At 42.7% G+C, this 19,555-nt stretch overlaps 1 protein-coding gene across 5 annotated transcripts in view; it reads left to right on the top strand.

The window, feature by feature from the left end:
• RABGAP1L (RAB GTPase activating protein 1 like) overlaps positions 1-19,555 on the top strand; it is a 769,947-nt gene extending 750,392 nt beyond the window's left edge. For all 5 annotated transcript variants that reach the window (XM_059412860.1, XM_059412864.1, XM_059412867.1 and 2 more), the window contains 5 exons: positions 1,931-2,035; positions 4,939-5,022; positions 8,702-8,773; positions 13,111-13,308; positions 14,418-19,555. In XM_059412860.1, the coding sequence (XP_059268843.1) occupies positions 1,931-2,035; positions 4,939-5,022; positions 8,702-8,773; positions 13,111-13,308; positions 14,418-14,570 (612 nt within the window). In that variant the 3' untranslated portion in view covers positions 14,571-19,555. The remainder of the gene's footprint in view (positions 1-1,930; positions 2,036-4,938; positions 5,023-8,701; positions 8,774-13,110; positions 13,309-14,417) is intronic.

Genomic DNA, 19,555 nt, shown 5'->3' with positions numbered 1-19,555 from the left:
AATCTCTTTAAGAAGCCAGATTTAGAAAACATTCACTTCAGAGTGTCATGAAGAGGAAGGACTCTTCTCTTCACAAACTGGAAAATGCGGGGGCTGCTGAAGAGGACGTTAAATTGTGCTCTTCTTTATCAGGAGGGCTGTTACTTACATAGTCTGAGGTAGAACTTGAACCCGTGGGCTGAAGTTGTGGGGACCTAGATTTGGTTCGATTTTTAAGAACACTGAAGTGATCTGTGTTGCTGTTCTTGATTCTCTCTCTGACCCTCCCTCAGAGAGTCTGGGGACTCTCTGGGGACTGCTCTGACTGCAGTCATCTGACTGGCTCTCAAATTTGCTGTTTCGAGTGTCTGTAATCTGCACCAGATATCATATACAATTTATGAAAACATAACTTGCACAGATATCTTGCCCACCTCTAGTTTCAGGATATACTTTTGCTATGTAGTTTCCCCCTTCAAATCTATCAGAGCAAATTTTAGAGTCTTTTTAAGAGGGACTTTTTTACCTTCAGTAGAGCATAGTTGCAAATTATCTGAAAACAGAGCTGTGACCATCAGAGTGTGGGACACTGGGAACTATGAGCCTGGACAGAGAGGCTGGAGTGCTGCTTCTCTGCCAGGCCTGGCAGACTGTGCTGGCCCGGCCTTCGGGACGAGTGGGAGATGGGGCAAAATACATGCATGGCCACCTGGCCAGTTTTTACGATTCTCTGGATAATGTTTCGCTGTTGTTGGCCAAGGATAGCTTCTTCGAATAGCTGTCTGTACTCTGTGTCTGTGGTTTTCTTTGCTGAGCTCATTCTATGGCCCTGTGCCACCTCCCCCCCACACAGTGCCCCCTGGGCAGTGATTGGAGAGTCACCTCCATTCATTCACCAAGTACCTGGGGAGTCCCCGCCCCACTTGGTACTGGCCTTGGTGCTGGGGAGATGGGGATGAGCAAGTCTAATGGGCAAGACAGAGAAACCCCCACGTGTGATTTGTCAGTAGAGATTGGGCTCAGTGCTGTCGAGGGAAATAGGAGAGATATAGGCAGAGGAACTCATTTAGATGGAGGTGAGGAGCTGATTTAGGTCAGGGTGAGTGGGACAGAGCTCAGGGCTCACTCCACTGCAGATGTGAACTTGACGCTGAGACCTACAGAGAGAGGTAAAGGTCTAGGGTGTGCAGTAGGCATGTGTTGACTAGTTAAATAAACGCACGGTGCTTTCCTGGTTAATTGGACTCTGTATCCGCTTTAAGACCAGAGTATTCGCTCTGAGCTCTGCTCAGACATTCCAGAAACGCGGCCTTTTCTGATCGGGTGCCTGGTTTATATAGATCAGTTTTCCCGAAGGCTATCTCTGTCATGGGTTTTTGGTCTTAATTTCTCCTTGCTCTACTCACGGTCCTGTGTGCGTCCCTTCGTGAGCCATTTTACCTCTGCTGGTCTTTTTCTTTTCTCACATACTGTTGACCACGGATCAGCCTGTCTCTCTCTGAATCCGCACCCCCCACCCCCGGGCACTAATAGCTAGAAGCTTCTGTATACGGCTCCACCCCTTCATCCTAGCCATCTACACATTCTCAGAGTGACTGAAAATACGTAAAAAGCATTTAGAAAAGAGCATGCACTTTGATGTCATTCATGTCTGAACTCAGCTCACGCCTCTCCTATTCCATGTCTGCCCCAGTTGTGTTGTTCGATCTCTCCAGACTTCACTGCCATTGTCAGTAAAATCATTGCTGTTGTGAGAATCAGAGATGATGTGTGCCACGTGCCTACTAGGAAGTTGGCCTTCCATGAAAGCAGCCGTCCCCTGGGTGAGCTAGGAGGGGGAACATGGCTTTTGGTCGTGAGGCCATCATAACTAGAGATTGGGTTTGGAGAGAGTATCCACACACATTCGTTCTTCGCCTTCCTTATGATTGCCGTGTGCTCCGACGTGCAGGCAGAAGACAAGGCAGATGTGCTGAATAAGGAGCTCCTTCTGACCAAACAGAGGCTGGTAGAGACTGAGGAAGAGAAGAGGAAGCAAGAGGAAGAGACGGCCCAGGTGAGAGGCATCGGGGCGGGGCGGGGGGGGGGGGGGCTTTTCTTCACCCATGTGTGTTGGCATGAGGAGTTGATTAACACTCTAAGCAAGAAGTAAAATTAAACTTACTCTAAGTCAAGGGTGATGTTGAAGCAGGACATGCGAATAGCGTTGGGTCTCCGCATTTTGTCTGAAGGGTGTTCGAAGTGGAGGCAAGAACTGATTTCTTCCCTTAAACAGGTTTTAGGAATTTGCCTTTACTCAGATGTCTAGCGAGAGTGTGAAGTTTCCTCTAAGTTTAGCAACTTGGACTTAGATCCAAGAGCTTGGACAAACCTGCAGAGTTTGCAGAGTTTGTGTCCTGTCTCCAAGCTCGTTTACATCAAGCAGTATGAGGGCATGGGGAGGGGGAAGCGTGCAGAGATGTCCGGGAGGTTGGGAGGTGCTGTCAGTCCTGCTCTGTCCCTAATTCCTGCCTTAGAAGGAGCACCTGCGTTCCTGGCAGAGCGCTCAACCCTTATTCCCCAGGGGAAGGAGAAACCCCTTTGGGAACCAGGCTTTGAAGTTCGCTCCCTCCAGGCTAAGCGGCTGGGAGACCATGGCTTGGCCAAGTCCTCCAAGCCAAGAGACAGGAGGGGCCTTCTACTCAAGGAGTCGAGCCTGCCCGCCTTCTAGCCTTCCTGGGGAAGAGCGGACCACCTCACCAACGGTCTCGCCTCTGCCAGTCCCAGCCAGGCATGATGCACTCATTTATTTTAATGAGTTTCATTCCAAGACATCAAAAATACTAAATATAAAATAGAACGCAAAGCATTTCAAAGACCTGTAGCCAAGCTGAAAAAAGTCCACCAAAGTTAGTAATGAAGGGATGTATCATTTAGCACCTTCCAGGATTGATAAAAAGTGTTCCATGATTTTTTTTTTAAGATTTTATTTATTTATTTGACAGAGAGAGATCACGAGTAGGCAGAGAGGCAGGCAGAGAGAGAGAGAGGGGGAAGCAGGCTCCCCGCCGAGCAAAGAGCCCAATATGGGACTTGAACCCAGGACCCTGAGATCATGAACCGAGCCGAAGGCAGAGGCCCAACCCACTGAGCCACCCAGGCGCCCCTGATTTTTTTTTTTTAATTGGAAAATGATGAAATGATTCTGGGCATTTAGTGTGGGCCAAGATTTTTTTTTTTTTTTTTTTGGCATAGTCAAAATTTTTAAGGAGCTGATTATCCAGTTTGAGCCAGGTCTTTGATGGGTTTGTGGTTTTTTTGTTTGTTTGTTTTGTTTTGTTTTTGGCTTGTTTTTATCTCTTGCCTTTTGGGGCTGATTCAGTACTTTAGGTAAAGAATGAAGCTATTAGCAAATTAATTAATTTAACCCATGCTTCTTCCCTCCCAGTATGTGTGTGTGGGGGGCACACACGTGTTTGTATATGTACATATATCCTGTTTTAATCATTATGGTACCTTTGCGAGATAGGGATTATTCTCTTTGCCAGATAAAGAAACCATGGTTTAGAGAAATTAGGTGACACTTGCCCAGAGCCTCTCTGCTTTCTAAGTTTGTCCTGAAGTCTATGGCACCTTATCATGGGAGGGCAGAATATTGTGATTTCTGTCCTTTAATTATGGAATCTAGAGAGTAGAGACCAATATAAATGACCAACTTTGAATCAATATAACCTATACATTGCTTTTAGAATTTAAGAACATGGCAAATATGAAGGAATTTGGAAAACCTCAATAATAAGGAGTCCGATTATAAATCGCAGTCATTTGTGAGTTAGCAAATACAGCTAGTTTGCAATGCTGCAAAGCAGAATTTAATTTATTCTGATTATGTACTTAAAAGAGTAACCAGAGCTGTATTGTGTTTGTTTGGTCAACAACGTGGAGGAGCTGAGTTCTTTTCTCATCTGGTGGGCCTGGAGCTGTCCTACCTTCCTTGATACCTAGCATTCCACGTTGCTGGACTCCAGAAATAAGCGTGTTTTTCAGTTCAGCGTTCTTGGTTTGGCATTTCCATGACTGTAGCAAGGACCTGCCTTACTGGTCGCGCCGGATCCTTCTAAAGTCATTCCTCAGCCCCTGAATCTCCTGACCTCCAAACCTCTTACCTTCCTGCAACTTTTTCTGACTCCGGTCTCCAAAGCTTCCTGTTCCCACCTTCAGAGAGTTACCAGCCCTGACAGTAGAGGCAATGAATGGGAGGCCCTAAAATGCCTCTGCGGTCATTGATTATATAGCAGTAAGAGTACACACAACATTGCCTGGGTATTTAGTTTTGTTTTAGGCTTTCATAAGAATGAAGATAGCTTCGGGGTACCTGGCTGGCTCAGATGGGGGCAGCATGTGACTGTCAATCTTGGGGTTGTGAGTGCAAGCCCCACATTGCGTGTAGAGATTCCTTAAAACAAAGTGTAGGGTGCCTGGGTGGCTCAGTGGATTGAGCTTCTGCTTTTGGCTCAGGTCATGATCTCAGGGTCCTGGGATCAAGCCCCGCATCGGGCTCTCTGCTCAGCGGGGAGCCTGCTTCCCCCCACTCTCTCTGCCTGCCTCTCTGCCTACTTGTGACCTCTGTCTGTCAAATAAATAAATAAAATCTTAAAAAAAAATAAAGTCTTGAAAAAGAAGATAGCTTCTGAAAGGAAACGTATTTCACAACATATTTATAAAGTGAGTGGTAAGGATAAGCAGTTTTGTAATGGGGCTGCTCCATATGTCTTATACGTTACAGGAGAGGAAGATGTCTGCATCTCCGAAGATGATCAGGCTTTCAAGCTTGACTACAGCTTCAGTGAGGAAAGTTTATGTAGCTGTAGTTGTTAACATTGGCCTTGACCGAATCAGGCCGACATGAGTATAGGTGTTCACGGCAATCCATTAGGTTTTTAACTGAGGCTTGGTGTTTCTCCTCCTCTGTCTCCCTAGCTAAAAGAAGTCTTCCGGAAACAGCTGGAGAAGGCTGAGTATGAGATAAAAAAGACCACAGCTATCATTGCCGAGTATAAGCAGGTAACGAGCCACTGGGCTTTGGATTGCTATAAAAGTGATTATTTGAATTGTTTTTCTTTGAGGGGGAAAACAGTATTTTTGTCTTCAGAGTTCCCAAAACAGTGATTGCCGTGCTTTCATTAAATTTGGTGACCTCCTTTCTCCTCCGAAATAAACAGCGGTTGGATGTGCTTGCTGATAAGGCAGGAGGTGTCACTGAGCAAAATGATTTGTTGACTGCTTACAATGTTTGATAGATTCTGAGGAACAGGAAGGTTGATCATTACCACTGGGATCCTGTCTCTGCGCTCCTCAGAAGCGCATTTCCAGTAGACCTCAGGAGTAACACTTTGCCTCTTTGCCAAGGACTAAAGTTTAGTGATTGTAGCAAAAAACAGTACCCAGGGAATCGGTGTGTCCTTCGCTGTCACAGTATAGAATGCGGGAGCTCCTTTTCCCATGTGGCTGTGTGGCCTTACCCAGCAATGGCCAAGGCTAGCGGGAAGCCTTCTTTGGGGACCGTTTGATCACTTAGTGGAGGGCTTGCTTCCCTTGAGGATATTCCAGGCCCCATCACCTGAGTGCTCCCAGAAAACCCTCGTGCCAGCCTGTGTAGTATCGTCTTGTCTCTGCTGCCCATGCTGGGACACGGCAAGGACTCCGCATTGCTGAGAAACCCTTGAATGGGTTCCTCGAGGGACTGAATGTCACCTGCTTATCCTAAGAATGTCCCTGGGATCCCCTGCCTCATGTAGGAGTTTGAAGTCAGATTGGTATTCTTTTTAAAAATGTGCTGCTTATGAATAAAATTTGTGTTCCAAACACACCCCCCCCCACTTAACCTTGCCAACCAGAAATAGTTACTGTAATATACTGAATATATATTGTTGCTGTATAAATAAAAATGTCATTTATATTGTTTGTGCTAATTTTTGCAGCTGATGCACTTCATATATTATGAACATCTTTTCAGAAGGATTTTTCTCCTTCGTGGAAGATTACTTAGAAATAAGGCTTCAGAGCTGATACTCTCTTTGCTGATAATCAATATGTGTTTATTTAATACCTGCTAGCTGAGAGGCTTGATTCTTTGGGGGAGTAAAAGATGAATTAATTCAATTTCTCTCCTTCAGAAGCTGATTTTGTAATGGGGAGATAACACTTGTGCACAGATAAGAAGAAAGGGAACTTACTGCCTATGGGAAATGAAACCCTTCCTGGAGGAGGGGTGATTTGCGTATGTGGAGTCAGTGAAGGGGGATAGGAGTAGGGAGCAGAGGAACAGCCCATGCAAAGGCATGGAGGTAGATAAGTGAACAGAAATAGTTTTGTTTGTCAAGAGTTTCAGGGACAGAAAAAGAAGCAAAGATGAGTTAGGTTCCAGTTCAAAGAAGGGCTTTGGGTTAGGCAGAGGAATTTGGATTTTATTCTGTTTACAGCAGGAATGTTTGAGCAAGAAAGTGGCATAATCAGGGACATGTTGTTGGCATCGATCTATCCTAGTAAGAAACATGGAACCAAGTGGAGAGACCCACTGGCAAAGATACAGACAGTAAGAGGCTAACCACAGAGTCCAGGTGAGAAAATAGCTTTAAACTAAAATAAGTAGTAATGAAAATGGAGAAGAGGAAGACGCAAAATATAGTCATTTTTTTGCTGGACAAGGGAAAAGACTGATGGTGATCCCGAGATTTTCAATTTGGAGACTAGGAGAGGGATGATGAGACATTAACCAGTCCAAGGAACAGTAAAGACCAGGTGCCGTGGAACTTGCCATCACTGCACATGGGTTTTGTTTTTTTTCATCACCACATTAGGCCATGGGTGGCCGCCATATGCAGCACTCTTCAAAATAGTAGTCCTTGCGACTGTTCTTGAATATTATCTGGCAGGCACTGTCAGTAATGTAAAAGGCAACAGACCCATCTGTCTGAAGATAATTAGGATATAAAACTTAATCCAAATGCATTCTATAGTTGGAATTGGCTATGATTGGCTTTATTTTGGAATCTTCAGGGTTACTTGAAAGGATATATGGTTTGCCAAAATTATTAGGGAGATTGCTTCTTTTTCACATCAGCTAATACAGTCCTATTCATTATTTCCAGGCTTGGATCTGGAGAAATTGGAAACAACTCCACAAGCAGGCCCTGGTCTCTAGAGCCTTTTTAAAAAAATTATTTATTAGAGAGAGAGAGAAAGAGAGCATGAGGAGGGGGAGGAAGGAGGGAGATACAGACTTCCCACTGAGCCTGGAGCCTGAAGGGGGTGAGGGGAGTCAACTATTCAACTATCTAAGGACTCTATCCCAGGACTCTGGGGATCATGACCTGAGACGAGGGCAGATGCCTTCAAAACAGACATTGAAAAAAAAATCCCATGGGTGCCTGGGTGGCACAGTTGTTTAAGGGTCTGCCTTCAGCTCAGGTCATGATCTCCAGGTTCTGGGATCAAGCCCCACATCAGGCTCTCTCTCTCTCTCTCTCATAAATAAAAATCTTTTTTTTTTTTTAAAAAATGCCTGTTTTGTCATAGAGGTAGCTTTTTTATATTTTTAGTTCAGATTGTATTTAAAAATTTGACATCCCCTAACTTTTTTTTTTTTTAAAGATTTTATTTATTTATTTGACAGAGAGAGATCACAGTAGACAGAGAGGCAGGCAGAGAGAGAGAGAGAGGGAAGCAGGCTCCCCGCTGAGCAGAGAGCCCGATGCGGGACTCGATCCCAGGACCCTGAGATCATGACCTGAGCCGAAGGCAGCGGCTTAACCCACTGAGCCATCCAGGCACCCTCCCCTAACTTTTTTAATTCTGTTTTTTCAAAACAAAGATTCATATGTCACTTAGGGAATTGGAACATCTAGAATTTTTTTTTAAAGCAAATAGTTTCGTTCGTTTGGTTGGTTGGTGTTAGCTTTGAAAGCACGTATTTCTACCTACCCCTAGTACTTGGTGTTAGCACCTTATTTCAGAATCAATAATGAGATTTTCTTTAATGAGCACTTCTTATAGGCCATGTGCCATATTGAATCCCTTGCATACATTTTTCCCCCCATTGATTATCACAGCACAGCGATTTGTATTTATGAGGGAACTGAAGCTTAGAAAGGTTAGTGAATGCGCCCAAGGACACAGTGCTGGAAAGAACTAGAGCTGGACCTCACGCTTGTCATTTCACACCATATTGCCAAACCATTTGATCAGAATTTTAGTCTTTATTATTTTCTGGGCATTTTAACTCTGTTTTATCCATCCTCTCTGCCACTTTTAGAGGAAACTTGAGGTCATTGAAAACAGAGACTCTTCCCTGTGACAGTGCACCAGAGAAGTTTCTGGTCCAGAATTCTTCTCATCCCATTTCCAGAATGGAACTTTGCACAAAGTGGATCCCCAGCAGAGATTCTGTAGATTGATTCCAAAAGAGGACAGGAATTCACTGGAAATAGCCACAAAGTCTCGTGACAGAAAGAAATCAAAACACCCCATGTGCTCTTCTACTAATTCAAATGAAAATACACTTTCCGCGTGGAGAACACTCTCAGGCTTTCCGCTGTGTGTGGACTGAATTTGCGGAGCGGTTCTTTCGCAAGGTTATCTTCTGGCCTCGGAGAAGCCAGAGCCACCCGTGAGTGGTTACACAGTGATGTGCACATCAGAGCTGTTCTGCTTCCTAATAAAGACACTCTTTTCTTTCCTTCAGATCTGTTCCCAGTTAAGTACCAGACTGGAGACCCAGCAGGCCGCCAGCAGGGAGGAGCTGGAAGTGGTTAAGGTGAGGCGGAGCGAGAACGCTCGGTGCTGTGGCTTCCTGCAGATTCACGCAGTCTTACGTCAGTACCCGAGGGGAAGCCCCGCCCCCCGTGCGTGACCACGCCCCCGGCGGCCCGGGTTCTGACGTCACGCCCACCCTGCCCCTCTCGGAGGGTGGAAAGCGGACTCTTGTCTCTGGCCCGGTGTGATGCTCCTAGGTGCCCGCAGAAAGGCTGTGTTCCCATCAATGTCAGGGCTTGTCACAGGCAGGTCGTGGGAGCTCAGCCTTGTCACAAGAGGCTCCTGAGCATTCTTGCTCGGTGGACGCCTGGGAGCCCTCAGCATCCCGACAGGGCCAGAACTGATGTGGCTTCGGCGTGGTGTGCCACCGGGCCGCATTCTCCCCTTGCTCTCTACCAGTTTTTTGGAGGTTGTTTTTAAAGGAAACTGTAGGATTTCTTTACATGCTGCCCCCTGGTGGTGAAACTCCTTTTGCTGCCTACGTGAGAAAAGCAATTGCTAATTCCCGTAGAATCCACAGCCGAGCAAATGAATCCCTGTTCTCAGAAGCAGTGCTGGCACAGCCCGCTCTTGGGACCTGCGTGCAGAAACCAGACGTAGTTCTCTTTGAGTATATTCAGGTTTGATGCTAGTGCATAAATGCATTCTAGGCATGTTAGCATATAACTGAACGACTGGGACAAGTTATTTACCTCTCTAAGCTGTATTTTGGGGCCTGTAAAATAGAGACAACATTACCCACCTCAGCCGGTTATTTTGAAGATTAAACAAGTGCTTATCTTAGTGGTTGGCACACAGTAAACCCATAGTTTTAGAACTTTATAACCTGAAAATCTGAGACATGAGAACTGAAAGTATGAGCCTTGTTCTGACTTTGTAGTCCAGGTGTTTTTTTCATATTTCCTGTTCTAAAACAGTCTGAGATTATTAGTGACTGTGAGGTTGGTCATCTCCCTGCCCAAACCTGCCAAAATTTTGGGCTCATGTCTTCCCTCTCTGGTCTACCTTTACCTTCTTCCTCCTTGGTCTTTATCATCCTTTTTTTTACACTAACACTCAGTTGATGATGTTCCTTGGCATAAAAGGGTTAACTATCCTGAACTAAAATCTTCATGTAAATATAAATGAAATGGATGTATATGGGTCACTCAAGGCTTTATTGAGCATCTATGTGGACAGCTTCTAGACTAATGTTTTACAGAAATTATGCATAACAAAAAGTTTAGAATTTCCCTACAGAAGCAAGTTCTATGTATGCATGTGAAATATTTAGGGAATAGTACAGAGGCATGTAAGTCAGTGCTGAGTTGGATGACACAGACAAGCAGGGTTTTGAGAAAGCAAAATCGTAAGAACTGCAGACCAAGGATGACTTTGTAGAGGAGGCTGGACTGAAGCAGGACTTGTATTAGAAGATTTCTAGACTTCTGTTAGAAGAATTTAGAAAGAACATTCTGGAATAAACTGTGACTAAAGACCCAGAAATTAGAATGAGTCTCATTAAGGAGGCTGATGTGCTTCGAGTATTAAGGGATAGGGGGAAATACTGAATTTCATAAACAGTAGACAACTGGGTTGTCTAATGAAAGGCCCTGATATTCAGGAAGAGGAACCTGAACTTGTTTTGGCCGAAAACAACGACTAACACCTAGTAAACACGTCCTGTGTGTACTTTTCCAAAGATTATCCCATTTTATCCTCTCAGCTTCCTGTGTAGGTAGATAGTATTATATCTTTTTCTTATTAAAAAAAAAAAAAGATTTTATTTATTTATTTGAAGATAGAGGTAGAGCCCAAGGAGAGGGAGCAGCGGGCAGAGAGAGAAAGAGAAGCAGACTCGCTGATGAGCAGGGAGCCCGATGGAGGACTCAATCCCAGGACGTGAGATCATGACCTGAGCTGAAACAGATGCTTAACCGACTGAGCCACCCAGGCGCCCCTATTATATCTTCTTTTTAATGACTTATTAGGTCTTGTTTTTACTGACAGTGATTACCAAAACGGGTCATTCATGATCTCAAGGTCACAGTGAGTAGTAATGCCGGGATTTGAACCCTGGGAGTGACACCCTACTCTCCATACCCTTCGTCACTGTACTGTCCCATAGCCTCTTGCCCCAATGTCACTTCCCTTTCATCTCTTGTTTGGCGTGATGCTGTAGGTTTTGATGTTTCCATCCTCCTGTAACACTATTCCCCTTTCAGGTAACCCTTTGCGCTGGAGTTAGAATGAGCTCTCCCCAGGATAAATGTGATTTTCTCACTCTATGTATCAGTTTAGAATGAGATTGGCCACAGGGAGGAAACCCAAAATAACAATGGCTTAAACACAAAAGATGTTATCTCACTTAAAAAAAAAAGTCTAGGGCTAGAAAGATCCTGGGTTTTTATCAGCAATCCACACGGGTCAGGTATCAGTGACCCACACCCTCAGCATGGGCTGCATCTTCAAGGTTACTTGAAAGTCAAACCTGTCACTGGAGTGACCTCCATCACACCCACCTTCAAGGGTAGAATTTGGGGCCAGAAGAAAATGCCAGAGCCCACCTCCAGCTGGGTGAGCTCTAAGTGGCCTTCCTTGAAGCTCCATACCACATTTTGCTGTCCTGTCAGAACTGAATCTCATGGCCACGCTGAGTTTAAGGGGAGCCTGGGAAATGGCAGCTTTTAACCGGGCAAACTGCCAGCCCACATGAAGTCAGAGTTGTGTTAGTAAGGAAGACAGGGAGGTGGACGCTGGCTGAGACCCTGCAGCCTCGTGAGGCTCAGTGCTCTCTCTCCAGCGGGGAACCCAGGTTGTAGGGAGTGCCTTCGCTGTAGGACGGAATCGGGGTTCCATAGCATTACACTGGGGCCACAGACAACGCTTCTCACTTCCTGCCTCTTGCTGCTCTGCCATTTCCTCCCTGCTGGAGCTGCTCACACTCCCCGCAGTTCTCTGAAGGGCCAGCGGCTTTGCACACAGCAGTTCGCCCTGCTGAGATGTCCTCCTCCCTTGGGGAGCCTGTTCCGTCATTCGGTTCCTCCTAATAGAACTGCCTGCCCAGCTTGGGAAACTTTTAATCATTTAAGACCCAGATCAAAAGCCACCACTTTTAACATTTTATTTAGTCTACCATAAATACATAAAACTAATACTTGCTGTTTGCCTATTTAGTGCCAGTAGTGGGCTAATTATTCTTCCAGGTTCTGAAGAGGCTTACAAGGTATCTTTTAAGTGTCTAATGAATATTAATCAGGTAGGAATCGGAAGAGTACATTAAGGATGGAATAAGAAAGCAATCAGGGTGTGTGTTCGAATGAGCACTGGGTATTATAAAAGACTGATGAATCACACCTGTACCCCTGAAACAAATAATATATTCTATGTTAATTTAAAACAAACAAACAAACAAACGGAGCAATCAGTGGGAGCTGAGAAGGTGACTTCTAGGGATTCAGGCCTTGGATGAGGAGAGCTCAGGCCTGTCAGAGAAATAATGACCAGCTGAATATGGAATGGGGGAGAAGGGAAAGAAGATGAGCCCAGAGTTCAGGCCTAGATGGTGGAGACAGGCATAGTGACACAGAAATGTGGGGAGAATTGGCGTGTGTGTGTGTGTGTGTGTGTGTGTGTGTGTAGAGAATAGTTTCAGTTATGGACATACAATAATATGTAGTAGTACATTAAAATAGAGATGCTCTGTAATATCTTCTAGCTCTAACTATTTTTGGAGCAATTGTAAGAAAACAAGAGCACCACTGTCTTGAAGAGTTGCTTTGCTCGGTGCTGCGCGCCTGACTGGTAGGCCAGACATGAGGCAGTTACTTGGATTACCTTGAACAATAATGATTCTCTTTGCTTAAAGCTGAACCGAACGACAGGACATAAACTTCCTTGCAAGCATAGATTTAGGTCAGTCACAGTGACGTTTCTCAGTCTCCTGTGGACTGGCTACTTATGCTCTGAGTTTCTTCACTTGCAGCGGGCATGGGAAGAGTACGCAGTCTTACAGGACCTCTAGGATTCAGGAGACATTGCTTGGAGAGCCTATGGCATGGAGCTCTAGAAAGACTAGTGGCAGCACAGAATTTCCAGGACAGGTTTCACAGAGATGCTCTAATAGTTTCCATTTCCAGGGAAATGGATACTCTGGAGATGCTTTATAAAAAGCAAGGAGCACTGAACTTGAGCAACTGAGTTTTGTGCTAAAGCCATTTTGGCTGCAGCGCAAGAAATACAATTACCTTCAGAAATGGGCTTGCCTTCAAGGACCACAAGCAGCGTCTACGTCATGTTTCTAGAAGTGATTTCTGCCATGAAGTCACTTGATGTGGGTTCTCTCTTTGGCTATTTCAGGGTAAAATGATGGCCTGTAAACACTGCAGTGACATTTTCAGCAAAGAGGGGGCCCTGAAGCCGGCGGCCGTCAGCAGGGAGGAGCAGGGGGTGGACCTGGATGACGAGAAGGACAACCTGAAGAAGCAGCTGAGGGAGATGGAGCTGGAGTTGGCGCAGACCAAGCTGCAGCTGGTGGAGGCCAAGTGCAAAATCCAGGTTGGTGACCGGAGGAGGGAGGCGGTCCATGCTATAGGACACGTTCTCGTCCTTTGGCTCCATCCATCCAGCTCTGCATCTGAAGAGGTTTCCACATACAATGAACACATTTTTTGCCCACTAATGTATCCTCCAGAGTCACATTTTACATCATTTAAAAAAATTATTTTTAAGATTTAATTTATTCAGTTGACAGAGGAGAGACACAGCGAGAGAGGGAGCACAAGCAGGGGAAGCAGGAGAGGGAGAAGCAGGCTCCCCGCTGAGCAGAGAGCCCAATGCAGGGCTCAATCCCAGGACCCTGAGATCATGACCTGAGCCAAAGGCAGAGGCTTAACACACTGAGCCACCCAGGTGCTCCTACATCATTATTTTTAAACAGTGACATAAACACATAGTTTTAAATAAAAGCATAATAATTAAAATAATATCCTACGAGAACTTAAGCATATGCTTTTTTAGCTTATCCTGAGATTTCTGTTGCCAAGGTCCCTTCTCATCGAACTTCAGCTGCTGTGGTAGCTGATTCTGAAAATGAAGGGCCAGACCTTCTCTGTTGTCCTCCTAACAGGTGGACATTGGCTGACACCCATTCTTTGCTTTGGGAGCTTTTTCTCCTTCATCTTTACTTGACTTGACCAAATCCCTTTCCTCAAAAATCTCTGCCCATATGTGAAGATAACATAATTAGGAAAATAGTCCTGGTTTCTGATGGACTATTCCCCTTTTCCCTTCTCCCAAAGTCCTTGCCTACCGCCATAACCCGCCATGGCTCTAACCATGGCCCCTCTAGTGACCCTGAATGGTTTCTGTGCTGGCCCGGGATGTTCTTGGGGTGAAGGCCATGTGTTTGGAACTAGAATTCAGTCATGCTTACAACATCAGCAGAAGTTCTGTCCATCCATATATTTGTTGTTTCAAACATGTTGTAACCTAAACCTAAATTTGGACCAAAAACATTGCATTAAGAAGCCAGTTAAAATCTCTCATGAGTTTTGTGGGAGGACAGCTGCAGCTATACAGAGCTGGGGATTCCATAAAACTATACTTCGGGGGTTTTTGGGCAGAGAGAAAACACATAATTCAGATGATTTTCTTTTCTTAATCAGGAACTGGAACATCAGAGAGGAGCGCTTATGAATGAAATCCAAGCTGCAAAAAACTCTTGGTTTAGCAAAACCCTGAACTCTATCAAAACGGCCACGGGCACCCAGCCACTGCAGCCACCGCCCGCCACCCAGCCACCCAAGGAGAGCACATAGTTCCAGCCTCCCCAAAGCACAAGAGCGCAACGATCAAAGGGACAGAGACCCAGGAGGAATCTCCCGGTATCCCTTTGCAGGAAAGTAGAGGAGGCCAGAAAGCAAGCCAGGATCTCTCAGTAGCTCTCACTCGTTCTCGTTTGACACTTTGCAAAAGGATGTTATTTAAACTGACCTGAGTTATGTTGAATTCCTGCTTTCGAGCTTCTCATGGAAGACCAAGTTCCATTCCACCATAGTATTACCCATTATTTTATATGCCTGATGTTTAGTTGGGAATAAGTAATTCAGAACTAAATGCTTTTAATTTAGAACTAATTATTCATAATTACTTTTATCTTACATAAAAATGGAGATGTCTTTTATTCCAAGGTTGAAGTGATAGGATATTCATCACAGCAAAAAAAAAAAAAAAAAGGAAAAAAAAAAGAAAAAAGATTGAAATCTAAACCTCTTATCTTTTCAGGATTTATTCAGATAAAGCACACTGTGGGACCATTTATGACGACTGTCAGGTTTCTTCCTGAAAGTGACTCCCTGGAAAACAATAATCCTGTCCAAAGAATAAACCTGGGATTGAACAGTCCTCCCAAAAAGAAAGAGTTTATTTTCATTTTCTGTTGCGTATATCTGGAAGTGAAGTGCCAAGAACCATGGAATAAGATAGACTATTGAGAAAATAACCTAGAGGAAAGGAACAGAAATTTTGATAAATGCAGGATAAGATAAATCATTCGGCCCTAGTATTCCAACAGGTCCTTTTGAGAAACTCCACATGTGAATTGCTGATTCCTAAGTCTGAACACAGTTGTGACTTCCAGCAGACTTGAAGTCAGAGGTGGCTACTGTGAGTTGCAGCATTCGGGAACCTTTACTGGAAAAGCCCAGAGAGACCCAGGTTCAGCCAATATGCTTCAAATGAAATAGGGACATAGAGAACCAGGGACAGAGTATGTCATTTAAGGTTGACATATATTTGCTAAGTAAACACTAATATATTTTACCTTTTTAAAGTTACAAAATGGAAAATTAAGGTCAGTTTCACTTCATCTTAGTTTACTGTTAGACAACTTGAACTATTTCTGTATCTCCCTAAAAATGTGCCCTTGGTGACCCAGATGAAGAGATGCAAATGCATTGGTAACATTTTTGACTGAATATAAAATCTTTAGAGAAATACTTATCTCATGGAAAGGTAAAGCTATTGTTTAAAAGTTGGTGGAAAAAGTTTTTTTTAAATTATATTTAACATATAATTGAAGTCTTTGAATTGAACATATATTTAACATATAATTGGAAAAAAGAAAACTATTTCCACCAACTTTTATATATATATAGTCCTTGCAGGAAATTCTCTGGTAACAGCAAAACTAATTTTCCCATTTTCTAAACTAGTTTGGAGGCTTTGGTCCTTTTACGCCAACCAAACCACCGTCAGCAATGTACAATAACATTTATTGATACTCATCCTTCCCTTCATTGTTGAACATATTCTTTGCAAAGGATCTTAAACTCTGTAGCCAGAGTGATTCTCATTGTGCCATATGTTGCAATGAAAAGTTACACATTCTTGGAAGTACAAATTAAATAAGAGCCATCTCAACTCCAGGAGCATGCACTATTAAGTTGCTCATAGTAGATAACCTTCCTCCAAAATGATCATTAAACTCTAAATTAAGTTCTCTTCATTGGTGTTTATTAAATCATCTACAACCCATAAAACTGATAATGGATGTTATCCTTTATTATATTTATCAGATACTTTTCTTACAGAATTGTGTTTTGTCCTGATGTCTTTCATTATAATATTCATTTCCTTGTACCAAAAAGGAAAATAATCCAGCATTCTGAGTGTCTGTGTTGATGCTGATGTTCTCTACTTGGTGATTTAGAAAAGGTAATCTTTTTTTGTTGTTGTAAAATATAATGGCTAGAAAATTGCATCTTGGTACTTATTTCTGTAAGTCATTTAGCATAATTTTTTAGCTTTACTGGTACTTTATGCTTTGATTACAAGAAGCCTTGTACAAGTTGCCTTATCAAATGGCCAGCTCAGTTAAAGATGTTCTTTTGTGTTGTGTGAATCTCATAGTTTTACTGTACAGAGCTCTTTTTAACTTTCAAAAATCAGCACATTCCACAGAATGCCTGAATTGCATAATTTTCCTTATGTGGCAGTTGAGGGAGAAATGGAATGGCTGGAAGTCCCGTCCTCACCTGTCTGCCAGGCTCAGTTCCAGAGCCCCTTACATTTTTTTCTTTAAACAAAATCACCAGGTACATAACATTCCAAGTATATAATCTTTTACGTTTTCTCTTAACTCTTTCAGAAGATTTTAATGGCAATCTATAGATTTTTTTCTTTCTTCTCCAGTTTCATATCATTCTTAGTTATGTGTATTGGTACCATACCGTTCCTCACTGCAATGCCTTTGGGTCAGTTGCAATACTAGATAGAAAGGAAGAAAATTTGGAATTTGGTTTATGATGTGTTTATTCATTCAACATGTTGGAATAGCACCAGCCCAGCCATGTGTCCTTTCCCCTGTATTGTTTGAAAACTCAAACAATAAAGAACTGTTAGTTTTAATTTCACTTATTTTGAAATATATTTGAAAAATACTACTCTTCTCTTGAATTTCTTTTAGAAAGACATCAACCAGCCCAGATATCTAGGAAATTTCCAAATATTCTAGAGTATTTTTCATCTTTTCCTAGGATATGTTATATAAAACATTCCTCCAGAAATCCAACACTTGCAGCATTCTGAAGAGTGATGATTTCTCTTCTCATTAAATTCTGCAGAATAAATGAAAGGAGTGAATTTCAATTTGATACTTCAGTTCATTAGCTTTTATATCTTGAGACTCTTGTTTAACACATTGTTTGAAGCTGAAAAAAAAAATAACCAGTTGAATTTTGCAGTGCATTATGTTTGCTGGCTTCACACCCTGAGCCATGGCACAATTTGGTTATATTTAATTACATACAGTTTAATGCAAAGAAATTCCCAGTTACCTAATGCTCTGTGAATGGGTGCCTATCAGGAACACTAAGGGAATGTCATAGAGGCCTCTGGCCTCTCCTTCCATACAACCACTCTCTCTTTCCCTCTCCCAGCTATTCAGTTCATAATTTCTTCGTTGGCTTTCTTAAATTTCCAAAGTACAAAAGCAATCTTTGTACTAAATGTTGGGATAGTTAATACTAAAATTTATCTTGTTCCCCCCCCCAAATTTTTCATCCTTTTGTACTGTGCATTAATATTTATTTTTCTCAAACCGCTACTCCATTTTCTTAAAATATTTTCCAGTTAATAACTAGTGGCTTTATTTCCCAGTGAAAGGGAGAAAAACAAGAGAATGCACAGTTTAGGGCATGAAAGATCCTAAAAAGAGTGATCAGTTACTGAGAATGAGGCCTGCTCAGGTAACTGAGGTAAGAGGTTGAGTTTTCTTTAGCTGAAATCAGCCAGCCCACTCATGATTCTGCTAAGGCAGTTGTCTGATTTCAGGATCCCTTGAAGGGAAAAGGGAACTTTGAAAAAATTAGATACCTTGATTTTTTTTTCTTCCTCTGGGAAAGAATACTTTTAATTACTTAGCAAGAGGATTCTGTTGTACAACTTACTCTTTAAAAATACCCAAACTCTTAAATACCTGATTTTCTTGCTTCAATGACAAGAAAATGAGAGAATGGATGAATGCTGTCGTTTGAACACTGTTTGACTTGCGTGTGTGCATGACTGGTAGAATTTTACAGACACAATCCCTGCCTCTTTGTATGGGCAGCCACCAAGCCAGTGAATACACATGTGGCCAAATGAGAGTTCAGTGGCCTATGTTTCTTACTCCCAGATATAAAACTGTTTTTCCCCACTGGTCGCCAGGCTGTTGCCACACTGAACTAGAACTGCTCCAGAACAGCCTTCCTCTCTTCTAGTGACTTCCGTGTAACACAGGCAAAGCCCTTCATTTTAGGAATTTCCTTCTCTCTCAGAAGTGGCTAAAATGAATCCTTCCACATGGGCTGCACCTCCCCAATGATGATCATGAGTTTTAACGAAAAAAGCAGATGTTTACAAGTGGCTCAGTGACTCCAGTCAGCTGTCAGGTGTCCCCTTCCTAGCTTCCATCTAAAAGACTACATGTCAGGTTTATTTCCAGAGGAATTTGTTACCAGTTATAAAAATATCTTCATCAATGTGTCCCATTCTTCCCATCTCCATCTTTGGTTTATCACTGGTAGTGTTCTGAAAACTTAAAAAAAAGAATCATTCAGTAGAACATAAACATTTTAAGTTACATTCTTTTTTCATTGACAGGAAGTTACTATGTAAAATCTTCCATTAAAATGTGATTTTAATAACTATATATTATATATGGAATAAAATATAGGCAACTTAATTATAAGTATACAAATGCATTAAGACTCTGGTGTCATGAAAGCACAAGAACAAAGCTAGAGATGGTCCCAGAATCCAAGATGACCCAATAGCCTTTTGCATCAATTTGTCCATTTTTGGTATTTTGCATAATGTATGGATCCTCAGTTCAAATGAAGGGAGAAGTTTCTCAATCAGCATCACTTCCTTTCTTTCAACTCCTACCTTTCCCTTGCTGAGGAGGTAGTAGAAATTGTATACCATTTATTTTTAGGAATTCTAATTTTGTCCATGACTTCTCTAATGAAAACAGGTTCTAGAACAAAGGAATTGATTGGCTCAAACAGTGCTGACTACAAAAGAAACATGAGGAATCAGCCTCTGTAAACACTGACCAATTAGATGTTTCCATAATTCCATGTATTATGTATAGTACATGCTATCAGTGTAAATGTACTGCTTGTTAAGAAAAGTGCAATTTATTGTACATTGTCCCAACAAATGTTTACTTTTATAACAGTTATGAACTTGGATTAGTATCTTGTTTTCATGTGTGAATGAAGCCTTGTGAAATAAACAGATTCAACCAAGAAGGTAACAA

The sequence above is a fragment of the Mustela nigripes genome, chromosome 10 (assembly GCF_022355385.1).
Source record: "Mustela nigripes isolate SB6536 chromosome 10, MUSNIG.SB6536, whole genome shotgun sequence".
Classification (NCBI taxonomy): domain Eukaryota; kingdom Metazoa; phylum Chordata; class Mammalia; order Carnivora; family Mustelidae; genus Mustela; species Mustela nigripes.
The sequence above is the reverse complement of the archived record's forward strand: the minus strand, read 5'-3'. Positions and strand labels throughout refer to the sequence as shown.